At 41.4% G+C, this 14,509-nt stretch overlaps 1 protein-coding gene and 1 long non-coding RNA gene across 3 annotated transcripts in view; one reads left to right on the forward strand and one right to left on the reverse strand.

The window, feature by feature from the left end:
* The window catches only part of RRM2B (ribonucleotide reductase regulatory TP53 inducible subunit M2B), a 35,074-nt gene extending 21,590 nt beyond the window's left edge, over positions 1 to 13,484 (reverse strand). Inside the window, exons 1-3 of one of the 2 annotated variants that reach the window (XM_042923867.1) lie at positions 13,441 to 13,484; positions 13,102 to 13,177; positions 4,235 to 4,390 (exon numbers count right to left, since the gene is read on the reverse strand). In XM_042923867.1, the coding sequence (XP_042779801.1) occupies positions 4,235 to 4,390; positions 13,102 to 13,149 (204 nt within the window). In that variant the 5' untranslated portion in view covers positions 13,150 to 13,177; positions 13,441 to 13,484. Of the gene's footprint in view, positions 1 to 4,234; positions 4,391 to 13,101; positions 13,178 to 13,372 lie in introns of both variants that reach the window. The other variant, XM_042923866.1, reaches the window with a different exon arrangement.
* LOC122210913 lies at positions 3,503 to 9,759 on the forward strand. The gene is made up of 3 exons (XR_006198370.1): positions 3,503 to 3,550; positions 5,281 to 5,426; positions 9,660 to 9,759. It is a non-coding gene; the product is annotated as an uncharacterized LOC122210913 (long non-coding RNA).
* Positions 13,485 to 14,509: the final 1,025 nt, after the last annotated feature.

Below are 14,509 nucleotides of genomic sequence, written 5' to 3' on the forward strand. Positions count from 1 at the left end.
TTGAAAAAGGAAAAAAATGTTAACATAACTGCTATAGACTGAATGTTTGCGTTCCCCCACCAAATTCATATATTTGAAACTAATGCCCAGTGTGATGGTATTTGGAGGTGAAGTCTTGGGCGGTGGTTAGGTCATGAGTGGGGAGCTCTCATGAATGGGATTAGTGCCCTTATAAAAAAACTCCCCAGAGAGCTTCCGCACCTCCTCTGCTATGTGAAACACAGAAAGTAAACAGTTATCTCTGAACCAGGGACTGAGACCTCACCAGGTACCAAATCTTCCAGAGACTTGATCTTGGAATTCCCAGCCTCCAGAACTGTGAGAAACAAAATTCTGTTGTTTGTAAGCCATCCAGTCTAATGTATTATTATAGCAACCCAAACCAACGAGACTATTACAAAGGAACACAATAAAAGCATTATGAAGGACTCTATATTCTGACTTAGAAACTGGCCAGGATATTCTTTCAAAGTATTAAAATTAGCATAACTATCGTCACCACAAAAAAGAAACGGTAATTATTGCACAGGATGCAGGTGTTAGCTAACATATTTTGCAATATATGTGTATCAAATCAGTATGTTGTACACCTTAAACTTACACAATATTTTAGGTCAATTATATCTCAATAAATCTAGGGACAAAAACAATCTAGTGGCTCTAGAAAAAATGAAGGAAGGGCCAAAGGGGGGAAAGAGATTAAAAACTGATCAAGAAGGAACTGAGGCAGGGACATCTGGGTGGCTCAGTTGGTTAAGCATCCAACTTCAGCTCAGGTCATGATCTCGCGGTTCATGAGTTTAAGCCCCATGATGGGCTCTGTGCTGGCAGCTCAGAGCCTGGAGCCTGCTTCGGATTCTGTCTCCTTTTCTCTTTCCCCTTCCCCTGCTTGCTCTCTGTCTCTCTCTCGAAAATAAACAAACATTTAAAAATTCAAAAAAAAAAAAAAAAAAAAAAAAAGGAACTGAGGCAGAATAAACTAATGACTTTCAGCTGCCATTGCTTTAACATGGTATATAATACTTACTGTAGTGTTAGATTAACTACCTCGTAAACAATAGTAGCTGCTACTTTACTGGCAGCTAATCTACTTTTATACCCAGAAAGTAATGCCAGGCATGTAACGACCCAGGTTTTAAAGTTATTTACAGGTATGGCTTCCTCTGGGAATAGAAATATTTCTGAAAATGCTTATTAGAACTAGTCCTTGCAGTTAATAGAGGAAGGTACTCTAGAGTTTGATGGACTCTATAATGTAAAATAGGATTTAAATGTATCTTGTAGATATTATTTTGTCTTAGGAAGATCTCTGAAGTATTTTTCACAATAACTTCATAAACATTTGAAATATATAACTGTCCTTTGTCCTCCTTTTATTTATTCTTACAAAGCCCTAATCTCTTTCACCATTCCAAAAAGGATTAATGTTTCATTATTTGTGTTCTTTTTTGAAATCTTTTTCCTGTTACTTTATTCTTTAAATGTTTACTTAGCACCTACAACATGCCAGACACTGTAAAAAGTGTTAGAGATACAATGCTTGTGTGTGTGTGTGTGTATGTGTGTGTGGTGGGGGGGGGGGGGATATGTTGTATATATCTTTTAAAACATGCAAGCTAATAACCAGATCCTATTCTCTTAAGAGTTCAACTCAGGATTAACTTAAGGGTACCTTCTTAGTTTTTGTGTATTCTACTCCTGATATTAAATTTTAATACTATAATATGCTCACTCTTAAACATTAAACTTACCCCTTCAAACGCTCAACTTCAAATAGTCTTATAAATTTCACTTATTCTCAATTTCACTATCTAAATACTGATCCTAAACTACTCGTTATTAGAACTGCCTGGTAGCTTTAAAAGAAAAATCCAAAACCCTAGACCTTTTACTTCTGAATCAAGATTTCTGATGATCAAAAATATTTAGGAATAATCCTAAACTACAGATAACACAATGACTAAATTGGAACTAACATAATATGTTTGAAGGAAAAATATGTGGAACTAAATGTGTCTTACTTCCTTTTAAAAAGGGTATTTAGGGGCACCTGGGTGGCTCAGTCAGTTAAGTGTCTGACTTCAACCCAGGTCATGATCTTACAATTCATGAGTTCGAGCCCCACGTCAAGCTCTGTGCTGACAGCTCAGAGCCTGGAGCCTGTTTCAGATTCTGTGTCTCCTTCTGTCTCTGCCCCTGCCCCACTCATGCTCTCTTTCTCTCTCAAAAATGAAAATAAACTTAAAAAAAAATTTTAATGGGTATTTAAATCTTCCTATAAACTTCCTATAAAATATGTACCAACCTATGTATTTTAATTTTTTAAATTAGTATTTCTTAGTCATAATACAACATGTATTATATTTGCTAAAAGATGCAAGTAATTTTCAAATGAATTCTGAGAAACCCAAGTATCACAAGTAGCTTTTTAACATGACGAGTGAAAAAGCCACCTGTGTACTCCATTTGTTCAGTTAACCATATCTAACAAAACACCTCCTAAAAACGACAGTTAGAAACAATCAGACGTGCCAAGCAGTATGACCCAATTTGAAAATACTGGGGTTTTATTTTGTTTCAGATTTTTGCTCTGTATGTTAATTATAATATAACAAAGATATTAACAATATAACACAGATGGATAAGTGGGTAAAATTAGTGTAATAGAAGCTTCAACAATTCATGCCTTCTGATTTTCCAATGAGGACTGTGAGAAGTTAACCAATGTTCCCGGTTCCACAGCTAATAAGTGGTAGAGTCAGGATTGGTACCTAAGCAGTTTGGCTCCAGAGCCTGCATTCTTTCTTTTCTTTTCTTTCTCTTTTCTTTCTTTCTTTCTTTCTTTCTTTCTTTCTTTCTTTCTTTCTTTCTTTCTTTCTTTCTTTCGAGAGAGCGAGCAAGTGAGTGAAGGGCAAAGAGAGAATCCATGGGGGCCAGAGAGAGAGAGAGAGGGAAAGAGTGACCCACCCAAAGCAGGGCTCAAGCTCACCGGATGTGGGACTCAAACCCACAAACCATGAGATCATGACCTGAGCTGAAGTCAGACGTTTAACCAACTGAGCCATCTGGGCGCCCCCAGGGCCTCGATTCTTAACAGTGCATGTTTACATGTGTGAAATCAATCTTCTGAAAAATAGACAAATGGATATATTTAGATAGATTTGGATCTATTTATATAGATAAATACACACGTACACACAGAGCAAGTATGCAAGTATCATCCATTATATTCAGAGAGGAACATAATGACTATTTGTGTGTTCAAACTATGGAGCAACCACTTACATGACCACCTGTCCTTACCAAACCAGCAAGGATTCTAATTTATTGTTTTCAACTCTTTTTCAGACGGAAAATGCCCCTAACATACAGCATTCTACAGCCACCCTGTCTGTTGGAGCAGCAGCGCCAGGTTTGATGTGGCTGAAGGAGGGGCCAGACTGGGAGGAGGCCAAACTGGGAGGAGCACAGAATCTGAGCTGACAGCTCAGAAGGGAGAGCACTGCCTTAGTGGTCAGATTCCCTAGCACAGCTCTTTCTGCACAATCAGGTAAGTCTCTCAATGGAAAGCAGGGTCTCTAAGGCTTTCACTGCCATTTTTTGGCTGTGGTGAATTTTTTTTATTCTGCTGGCCAGAAATAAAGACTAGTTTTATTTGGTCATAGCAAATCAAAAGTCTCTTTAAAAATAGAAAATGTTTAGGGCACCTGGGTGGCTTAGTCCGTTAAGCATCTGACTCTTGATTTTGGCTCCTGTCATGATCCCAGGGTCGTGGGATAGAGCCTCAGGTTGGGCTCTGTGCTGGGCGTGGAGCCTGCTTAAAATTCTCTCTCTCTCTCTCTCTCTCTCTCTCTCTCTCTGTGTGTGTGTGTGTGTGTGTGTGTGTGTGTGTGTGTCTTTCTCCTCTCCCCCCCCCCCCGATGTTCTCTCTCAAATAAAAATAAAATAATTAATTAAAAAAATAGAAAATGTTCTAAAATATATTGAAAGTAAAAGCCTGGGAGACTGAGGCCACTTTTGCAGCAGGAAACATGTTTACAGGCATAGACGGCAGTCTAAACATAAAACATTGGAGAACACTGTTATTTAGTTTCAGCAATTTCAAACATTATCTTAAACAACTGATCTTATCCAACATATCTTACAATATAAGTTAACATTTTTCAACGTCCTATGACAGAAGATATGAACACTGCACTAGAATATGACTGCTGTCAAAGGTAATGCCACTTACCTCTTCTGCTGTCCAGAAGGATGCCTGTGCCTTTTTATACATTTTCCAAATGTCAGGGTACTGGATTGGAAAGATGACAAATCGGCGAGAACTCTTTCGTAGGAGTGGCTCTTCATTTGATTTCACTTCATTTTCATTGGAATCTGAAGACAACCTCTTTGGAAAATAAAATACACACATTCTGTGTAGACATTACCTCTTTATACATATCTAAACACCAGTTTGGGGGAATTAAACAGACAGCACAGGTTGAGGAGTCCGTCTGCCTGGGCTGAATCCTTGCTGTTATCTGGTACCTGGTTAATAGTGTTTGGTTAGTTCTGTGACCATCGAAAGTTGCTTAACTTCTCTGAGCCCTGGTTTTTTCCTTATCAGTAAAATAACACTTAACTCGCAGGTTAATCTTAATGGTTAAAAGTGCTTTAAACCAACCCTGGTGCATAAGGAGCACTCAGCAAAATTGTCATTATTGCTACTTTAAGGATAAGCACAAAACTAGATCCCTAAGTGTCATGGTGGGCAAATCTCTAAGTCTGTGCACAAAATGTCCCTTCAGTGCCTTTCTCAGAGATAGGATGCTGGCATGAATAGGCTACTATCATAAGCTACTTTCTTATTTTAATGTGTTTTTTTTTCCTAATCTGAACTGAAATATTAGAATACTTAACTGAAAACTCCTTACCAGCAATTTATCAACCTTTGTTCATCTGAACCTTCCCATTTACCAATTGGTTATTACTATTTGCTTGTTAACGTTACCACAGATGGTCTTACTGTGGGCTGGCTCAAAGCGTTGTAGAATTGAGTGAGAAGCACACACCTATATACATACAACTTGGAAATGATGGCATTCCGAGGGGACAGTGCCAGGTTTTTGTTTGTTTTTGTTTTTTTAACAGTCAGCAAGAGTATCAGAAGAGTTGTGCCTTGCATGAGAATGAATATATACAAAGTACATACAAATGGGCTAAAAAATAGATAAATCAAGATTATTGGGATAAATTTCTATTCCAGACTCCTAATTCAAACTGTCTCTTTTTCTCCAGTGCCAGGCCCATCATGTTCCTTCATCCTTTTCATTGCTTCCACCAACCACAACTCTCCGAAGCAAGTGTACTCTCACAGATGAAACTAAAGCAAAGCAAGATGAGAAAAAGGCTCAAAATTGAAGCCTGAGGCTATCCCAATACAGGTAGGGCTTATACACTGCACACATACTGCCACTATAGTGTATATAGACTCATATTTTGTTTTTTTTTTTTTGTTTTTTATGCTCTTATTTTTTAGACTGTCTTATTTCATAACTACTTATTTGAAGGTGTAGGCTTCCCCAGATAAAGCACTTGAGCCCTGGGGAGTAGAAAGCAGTTTTTATTTATTGTGGTGTTCCCAGAGTACTGTGTCAAGCATAACATCAATACACATTAGCTAAGTAAGTGAAGGGGCTGCTAATTTCTCTTTATCCTGTACTCAAATCACTGGATACCTTTAGAATTTAATTTAACATAAGACCACAAGACATCAGTGAGATACCCTAACAACCACTCAAACCAAGCCTTTTCTGAGTACTCCCACATTTCCTTCCCCCCAGGCCCCTAAAGGGGGGATTTGGTCCCCCACACGGCACATAGTTCACTGTAATTTAATTCCTTATTATTCGTCTGTAGTCTCCTCTAGACTAGACTTCTCGAGAGTAAAAACTAACTTTACTCTTGTGGAATCCCTAGAACCTAGCACAGTACCTGGGGTTTAGTTGATATTCATTCCCCAAATATTCAAGCAAATTTTTAAAATGGAAGTCATTTTTTGTTTGTGTCGCTTTTATATATTTTGTCACTGGGGTACAGGTATATATTTGGAGCTGGAATTCTTTACCTTCAGTGTATTTGCTATGTGAACCATCATAAACAGTAACCATTTAGCAGCTAAGCACTCTGGCCCTGAAAGTTTTTAAATGCTGATTAATTGATCAATGTCAGAATCTTTGAAAACGGCATAAGACTAGCACCTTTAAATTGGAATGAAAGTCACTTTTGAACATATATTCTTCCTGTTCCGTTCTGATAATTTGTGAATTGTTAAGAGAAGTAGTTGGATTAGGAAGGCATTATGAAAGAGTTTGCAGTATGAAGAGAGGAGGATTTAATCAACATAAACCTCTGAATTGGACTAGAAATGACACATTACTTATTTCCATGATCCTTAAAAAAACCCACACACACTTTAATACAATGTCAGGAGGGGCATACATCCCAGAGGTCTAGGTTTTCTAGAATATCCTCTATGGACCTAAGAATTTTACAAGAGAAAGCAATGTGAAAAAAAGTCATGATGGCATGTACTTTCTAAATCTAGACCTTACCGTATGTGTGGGACAATAGAAGGAGAAGAAACCAGAAAAAAAATAAAAAGCAGAAAACACTTCCCGATGACTTTCTAAATACGTTCTAAAGAACTCTGGGTCCCTCTAATGTCACAAATGCTAGATTAAAATTTCATTATGAAATATTTTTTACTACAATTTTAACAGGTTAAAACACAACAGATGTTCTGTATATACAGAAAGAATGCCACGAATGCATGCACTTGTGTTTCCAGGTTGTCATTTTTCTTTCCTTTTTTGGGCGGGGAGGGGGAGAGACCTCAGATAAAAGTTTCTCTAGCCATCTCTGCTTAACTAAAGAACACACGAGATTAAGAGACGGGCAGTTTAAAAAAACAACAAAAACAAACAAACAGAATCTGTAATCATTTGTATTTTGTTTTACAAAAATCATTTGTATTTGTGATTTAGAGTGAATCTAGATTTTTTTCAAAACCAAATAAAAAGGATAAAACAATAGTACAATAATAATAATAAAACAGTAGAAGCCCTTTTATGCAAAGTGATCCAAACTGGCAGTTAGAAATTGGCTAAAGGAAGGAACCATAAGAAAATGATATATGCCTTAAAGTATTTAACTTAAAACATGTAATTTACATTTACTTACTCATTTTCTGCTATAAAGTCAAAGCTTTTTGTTGTTGTCAATTTGGCTCACTGATTGGACTCCCAAGTCTTTCTGACATAAACATGATATAACACATCATTTACACTTTCTAGTTTTAACATACTTAAGGTGGAACACTGAGTGCAGAGTCCTTATCTCTTGTAGGATTCCCTCCCAATCTTTTTATACTTGTCTTGCTTACATCTCTTCTACAGAATTTGTTTTTAATGAGTCATCTTCACTGAGTTCTCCATAGCTTCCAATTTAAGTTTTCACAGAAACAACTTCCTTCTCATTCTCATAGTTTACACATTTAATTAAATTATAATAATTACAATGCAAATACAATAGGTATTATAAATGAGATTGGAAACAAGACAACTGATTTGGTAAGGTATAACTCAACCAGTGGGAACAGAAGTATGTGGGTGCATCAGAGAAGAATCTACTACTCTTACATTTTAAAGCCAGTGGCTATCCACTTATTTTATAGGGTTGGTAAATCCACAAGACTGACTAGTAGTAAATTGATTAAGAAAACTTTGATAAGGGGCCCCTGGGTGGCTCAGTTGGTTGAGCATCCGACTTCGGCTCGGGTCATGATCTCACGTGTGGTTTGTGAGTTTGAGCCCTGCATTGGGCTTTCTGCTGTCAACACAGAGCCTGCTTCAGATCCTCTGTCTCCCTCTCTCTCTGCCCCTCTCCTGCTCGCCTGTGATCTCTCTCTAAAATAAATAAAAACTTAAAAAAAAACACACAACTTGTGATAAATATGCAAAGAAATTGTTTGCTAAGTTTGATATAAATCTTCACTTACCATCTGTACCCCAATTCAAAATGATGGGTTCATCAAAACAGCCTCACTATTCTATTAACTGATTTTATAAGTAATGTTCTATACATTAACTTAAGTAAAATTATACTAATAAAACAAAGGTGGATTTTATCTATTAGTGTTGGGCTTACAATTTTGTTTGGAAAATACGGTCAGGTATTAAAGCCATGGGAAGAGGGCTGTCAGTGTAAATATATATGAATTTTGCCACAGTGGTTTTTCTATAGTCATTTTGATACAACTGTTTTGACACTTTCTTTTTTACCTCAAAGTCATCATTCTGCTGAAATGAAACAAGCAAAAAATTTTAACTTTTCACTTTTAAGATATATACTTTGTCTCTAAGCTTTATCTGAAGTTAAGGTAGGTATGTATTTTGCATGTTAAATGGCTATTAAGATGCTGGTTTTCAAAAAATGTTGAAAGTGTTCTGTTTTGATATATAACACTTTAGCATCTGGCCTCTATCACATAGACTATTAGGAGACTTAGAAAGTTTCTAAATCCTTTTTTTTTTTTTTTTTAATGTTTACTTATTGTTGGGGTGGGGAGGGGCAGAGAAAGAGGAAGACACAGAATCTGAAGCAGGCTCCAGGCTCTGAGCTGTTAGCACAGAGCCTGACGTGGGGCTTGAACTCAAGAACCGTGAGATCATGACCTGAGCCAAAGTCAGACACTCAACTGACTAAGCCACCCAGGTGCCCCAAGACTTAGAAAGTTTTTAATTAGACAAGAGACATAATCAGATCCGCCTTTTAAGATCACTTTTCCAGAAATGTGATCATATTAGAAGAGAAATTGCAGGTGGAGAGAACAATTTAAAGATTATTACCCTACCCATATCCTGCCTGAACTAGGGTACCAGCAGTAGAAACACAAAAGAAGACTGCTTTAAGAGACAGTCAGTGGGAATGCAAGCTGGTGTAGCCACTCTGGAAAACAGTATGGAGGTTCCTCAAAAAACTAAAAATAGAACTACCCTAGGACCCAGCCATTGCACTACCAGGCATTTATCCAAGGGATACAGGTGTGCTGTTTCGAAGGGACACGTGCACCCCCATGTTTATAGCAGCACTATCAACAATAGCCAAAGTATGGAAAGAGCCCAAATGTCCATCGATGGATGAATGGATAAAGAAGGTGTGGTATATACATACAATGGAGTATTACTCGGCAATCAAAAAGAATGAAATCTTGCCATTTGCAACTACGTGGATGGAACTGGAGGGTATTATGCTAAGTGAAACTAGTCAGAGAAAGACAAAAATCCTAAGACTTCACTCATATGAGGACTTTAAGAGAAAAAACAGATGAACATAAGGGAAGGGAAACAAAAATAATATAAAAACAGGGAGGGGGGACAAAACAGAAGAGACTCACAAATATGGAGAACAAACTGAGGGTTACTGGAGGGATTGTGGGAGGGGGGATGGGCTAAATGGGTAAGGGGCCCTAAGGAATCTACTCCTGAAATCATTGTTGCACTATATGCTAATTTGGATGTAATTTTAAAAAATAAAAAATTAAATTAAAAACCAAACAAACAAAAGAGACAGTCAGAAGTAGAATTAATCATTCTTGTTAAAATTTTGGATTTTAGGTAACAGGATAAGGAAGAGTTGAAGATGCCCTTGATGGGTCCAGCAACTGGATGATCATAACAAGAAATGAGAGAGAAAGTGTTCAGCATCTGGAGAATAACTGAATAAATCAGACAAAAACACTTGCTTCTCACATTAGATTTTTTTTTTAAATTTTTTTAACGTTTTATTTATTTTTGAGACAGGGAGAGACAGAGCATGAACAGGGGAGGGTCAGAGAGAGGGAGACACAGAATCCGAAACAGGCTCCAGGCTCCGAGCTGTCAGCACAGAGCCCGACGCGGGGCTCGAACTCACGGACCACGAGATCATGACCTGAGCCGAAGTCGGCCGCTTAACCGACTGAGCCACCCAGGCGCCCAAACATTAGATGTTTAACAAAAGCTTAATTTGAATGAACTCCTCCACAGACCCGAGCCATAACAACAATAAAGAGTTACAAACACAGTAGTTTTTAAAAGGTCAACTTGGTCAATAAAAAACATAATTTGTTCAATTTGAAGATATCCAGAAGGCAACTAAAAATATAACACTGCGGCAGAGGAGTGGTGGTGACCTATCCCATTAGTAGTCACCAAAGGGATTATCCTGGGAGAACATCTAGAGAAGCAGCATGGCTGAGGATACTGCCTAGAAAACGCAGACATTGAAAGGACAGATGGAAGAGGAGCCAGCTGGGATTAAAAGTGGCTGAGACGAATGTAGGACAATCAAAAGCAAAGACAGAAGTGATCTGATTTGGCTAAAGCCATGCTCTGTCCACAGATGAAACAGAGAACTGTAAAGGATCCACACTCTGGATATCAATCAGGTTAAGAGGTTAGGAATTAATTGTGTGGGCCAAAGATTTTCGAACATCTGGGGGACTGAGAGGTTCATATTCCAACTCTCACCACTTGCTCTCTAGCCCCCAGGGACTGGCATTCATTGTGGGGCAGTTTGAAAATCATTCCTGTGGGTGGTCATGGAGAGTTTCTGAATATAAATTAACATGAATAGGAGTGGCATGAGGAGGATTCATTGGATACCTATGTGCAGAATGAGCTGGAAAAGAAAAAAAAATAAAAAACCCTAGATGTTGGTAGCAACTATGGTATTGATCTCAAAGGTGCAAATGGCAGCCTGAGTTAAGATGTAGTGGTTAGCATGAAAAAGCTGCTTATAAGGGCTTTGCCAGCCTAAGGGATTGGGCATTTTTGATGCGAATCGGGACCCTCTCAAGAATTTTTACTTGGGAGGAGTGACATAGAGGCACTGGTTTAGTGAAGGATTAATTTAGTAATGGTTAAAAAAAAAAAAAAAGATTAAACAGTGGGTAAGACTGAAGGTAGACAATTTGTTGTAGCTGCACAGGTATGAAGTGATAAAACCCTGAAATAAAGTTCCACACGGGCATTCCTTGGCAACATTCTATGGTCTCATCCAGAATGGTGACCCTAGTTCCTGCCTGCCTTAGTTTCTGCTCACTTCATCACAACAGGACATGCCAGGGCAGATTCCCCAGCTAGTCCTCACCATTCACTGGTCTAGGCTGGCATGCTATCAGGCCCCTCCCTCCCAAACAGCCCCAATCCCACCACTTTCACTTGTTTGCCTTGGCCTGGAGAAGATTGAGTGAAGACAATTATTTGGATGCTGATATAGTCATATACTATTTGTATTTGCCCAGGTGTCACTTTCATTTTCATTTTTATATTCCCACCAGATCTGACAAAACAGAATACTGGCCCACAAGCAAGAACTTGGTTTTAAGCCCCGCTCCGCTATTCAGTCATATGGTCCTGGGTATGTCGTTTACCTTTTCTGGCCTAAACTTTCTTACCTTGAAAACAGTACTATCAATTGGATTAATGATAGTTCACTTTGAGAAATTGATGAAAGCCAAGGACCTCTTTCTCAGGAGATTCATATACGCACATACAAAATCTATAAACTCCAGGAGATTGATTCATAAACCCCCTGCAAGCCCATCTATGAATGCTTTAAGGCAGTGTTTCTTAAAATATGTGAACCAGAATCACCTGAAGTACTTGTTAAAAATGCAGGCCCAAATCCATCCTAAGAGATTTTGATTTACTGTGTCTGGAATGCAGGCCCTGTAGTTTATACTTTTTACAACTCCAGTTGATTCTAATGCAGGTGGCCCATGCTACACCATCATAGCTAGAGAAACAAAGTGCTTAAGGCATCCCGGCATCTCAAGTTAAAAACTTTTGGACCAGATGCTCACTAGAATTCATTCCAGAGCTAAAGTTCTGCTTCTGTCTTTGTGGGCCTGTGTCATTGAGAAAGGGATAATAAACAAAAGTTAACGTCTAGGTCTTAAGTCTGAATCATTGCTGGTGCCATTAACACAAAAAGAAAACTCTGAATTGTCCTTTTGGAGTGGGGCTATTGGTACTCAATGTATTTGTTTCAAAGGGACAAGAAAGAGTTTAAGGAATATTTACAAGTTGTGAATTAGTTACTAAGTGTTTACAAAATCAAAATCAAATAAAATAAAACCCCAAATCTGGACTCTACAACTTTCTAAAGAAATGTAGGGCAAAGTATGAGTCTCTGTAAGCTGAAACTTGAAGATACCACACACAGCAACAGGTTCAAGATAAATGCAAACAGTATTTCTCTTGGACACAAATGGTTTACAAGTATTTGTAAAGTAACAGGGTACAAAAATTATAAAGCAACAATTTTAACTACCCTACAACAGTCTAATAAATTGATTTACTGTTATTATGCACTTTTATTATAGAAGCAGAAGATAAACATGTTAACTTAGGTTTTGTGAGGCACCCACAATTTCCCTGGCACTTTGCATAAAGCCTTTTACTTAATCCTCTGTGAGAGAAGTATCACTTCCACTGTATAAATGGAAAGTGACACCTCATAGAGTCACAGCTAGTTAAGTGGCCCAGTCTGAGCAAATCTGGCCTCCTAACCTGAGGTTTTTCATTGTGAGGATTTCGCGTCGCCCTTCTACCTATCATCACCACCCCATCCACCTGTGTCAATTTCTGCATGCGTCCTCCCACTCCTTTTAACCATCCCAGAGATGGGATGCATTTCTCCAGTAGATCTACCTGTCTTCGTTCCTTGCCTGGGTTTCCTTAGCCAGGGCTCCAGGCATGCAAGGATTGGGGGGAGGGGCTCCTCGGCCCGGCCTGAAACCTCAGAGCGTTGCCCTTGGCTGGCTCCGGAGCAGAGCAGCGGAGCAGAAACCCGGCTCCCTCGTCACTCCTCCCCTGGGACGGCCTCCCGGGAACTCACAACCACGAAACCAGGCTGCGGCGAGGGCTCGCGGCCGGGCCTGCACCGGATTGCCGACCACAATGGGTAAAATTTCCTACAGCTGTCCTGCACCTTGCAGGTCCCCGCTGCAATTTGCAACCTAAAGGCCAGGCGTGACTGTGGGGCGGGACAGGGAACGGCAGCAACATTTACCTCACCCAGCTCGGGCCTGGCCGCTTCCGGCCTTTCCGGGTCACCCATCGCGCAGATTCCGCCAGAGCTACGGGAGCTGAAGGAACCAAGAGCAGCGGACCACCTCCAACTCTGACAGGACCCAGGTGGCCCACTGGCCCACTGAGCCCGCCCCGCCTCCTGCTGCACAGACCCCTCCCACTCCCGTCGGCTCCGCTTTCTCGCAGGCCGATTGAACAACTCCCCCCTGCACCCGCCTGGCCCGGCCTCCCGGCCTCAGGGACCCGCCTACTCCGGCCGGCCCCGCCTCTCGCTTGCGGCCTGCGGACATCTCTCGGCCTCGACCAACCCCGCACCAACCGTTGCGCGGACCCCGCCTCCCGCCTGCCCAGTGAGGGACTCCCAGCGCCTGCCGTCCCCGCCTCCCCCGTCTCGAGGCCCCGCCCGCTCCAGGAGGCCCCGCCCACCGACCTCCCGGCTCCGCCTCCCGCCGGCCCCCAGCAGAACCAGCCCGGAACCCGCGGGCCTCGCCTACTCGCTCGCGGCGTGAGGGATTCGGCCTGCGGCTTTCGGCCCCGCCCGCCTGGCGGGGTCCGGGCTCTACTCCCTGGTCCCGGAGGTGCCCGGACGCGCCTGGTTTACTTCTCCCGGTCCGGATTCTCCAGCTAGCTCTCGCCTTGCCTCAGAAACACGGTATGTCGCGCTAAGTCGGTCTGTCCTGAGAGACTGCCGGGGGGGGGGGGGGGCGCGGTAAGACCACTCGCTGGAGGAGATGAGGAGCAAACGCTATTCGTGTGTGAAGCGGTGTTGGGCAAAGCCACACTATTGGCTTAAAAAGAAAACCGCACCGTTAAAAAATTAATGAGGAGGAAGGGCTGTCTTGTTTCGTATTTCGGCAACCGAAAAGAAGCGGTTGAGGGAAAAGTGTGTTTGTGGATGGGGTAGGTGGGGCTTGAGAGCGAGGAGGAGGAGGAGGAGGAAAAGGACTCAATTCGGGGAGACGTTGTGGAAGCCCCGTGAAATTGTTTCAACAAACTAAGCGTTTGGAAGCGGCTGTTGGGCTCTCACCAAGGGGGCGTTATGCTGAGCGCGCTGGTGAGGCAGTCCCTTGATCTTCGGGACCTCGGCGTGAGGCGGGTACAGCCGTGCCCCTCCTCCTGCAGATGCAGCCGCGCGGCCTCCGGAGACCTCACTAGGGGTGATTGACTAGAGAGCGGCGGGCTGCCCCGCCTCCCTGAGTGATCTGTTCAAGGCTGAAAAGTTGAAGTAGTGGAGAGACGAGGTTCTCCCTCCCCGGGGCGTGGGCGGCAGGCGCTGTGCTGACAGCCACGACAGTGTGATTGGAGGACTCCTGCCCATCTCTCGGGGGTTGGGGGGGGACGAATCTGAGAACTACGACCGAAAGAAAGCATGGTTTGGTCTAGCAAAT

This window comes from Panthera leo, chromosome F2 (genome assembly GCF_018350215.1).
Source record: "Panthera leo isolate Ple1 chromosome F2, P.leo_Ple1_pat1.1, whole genome shotgun sequence".
NCBI classification, from domain to species: Eukaryota; Metazoa; Chordata; class Mammalia; order Carnivora; family Felidae; genus Panthera; species Panthera leo.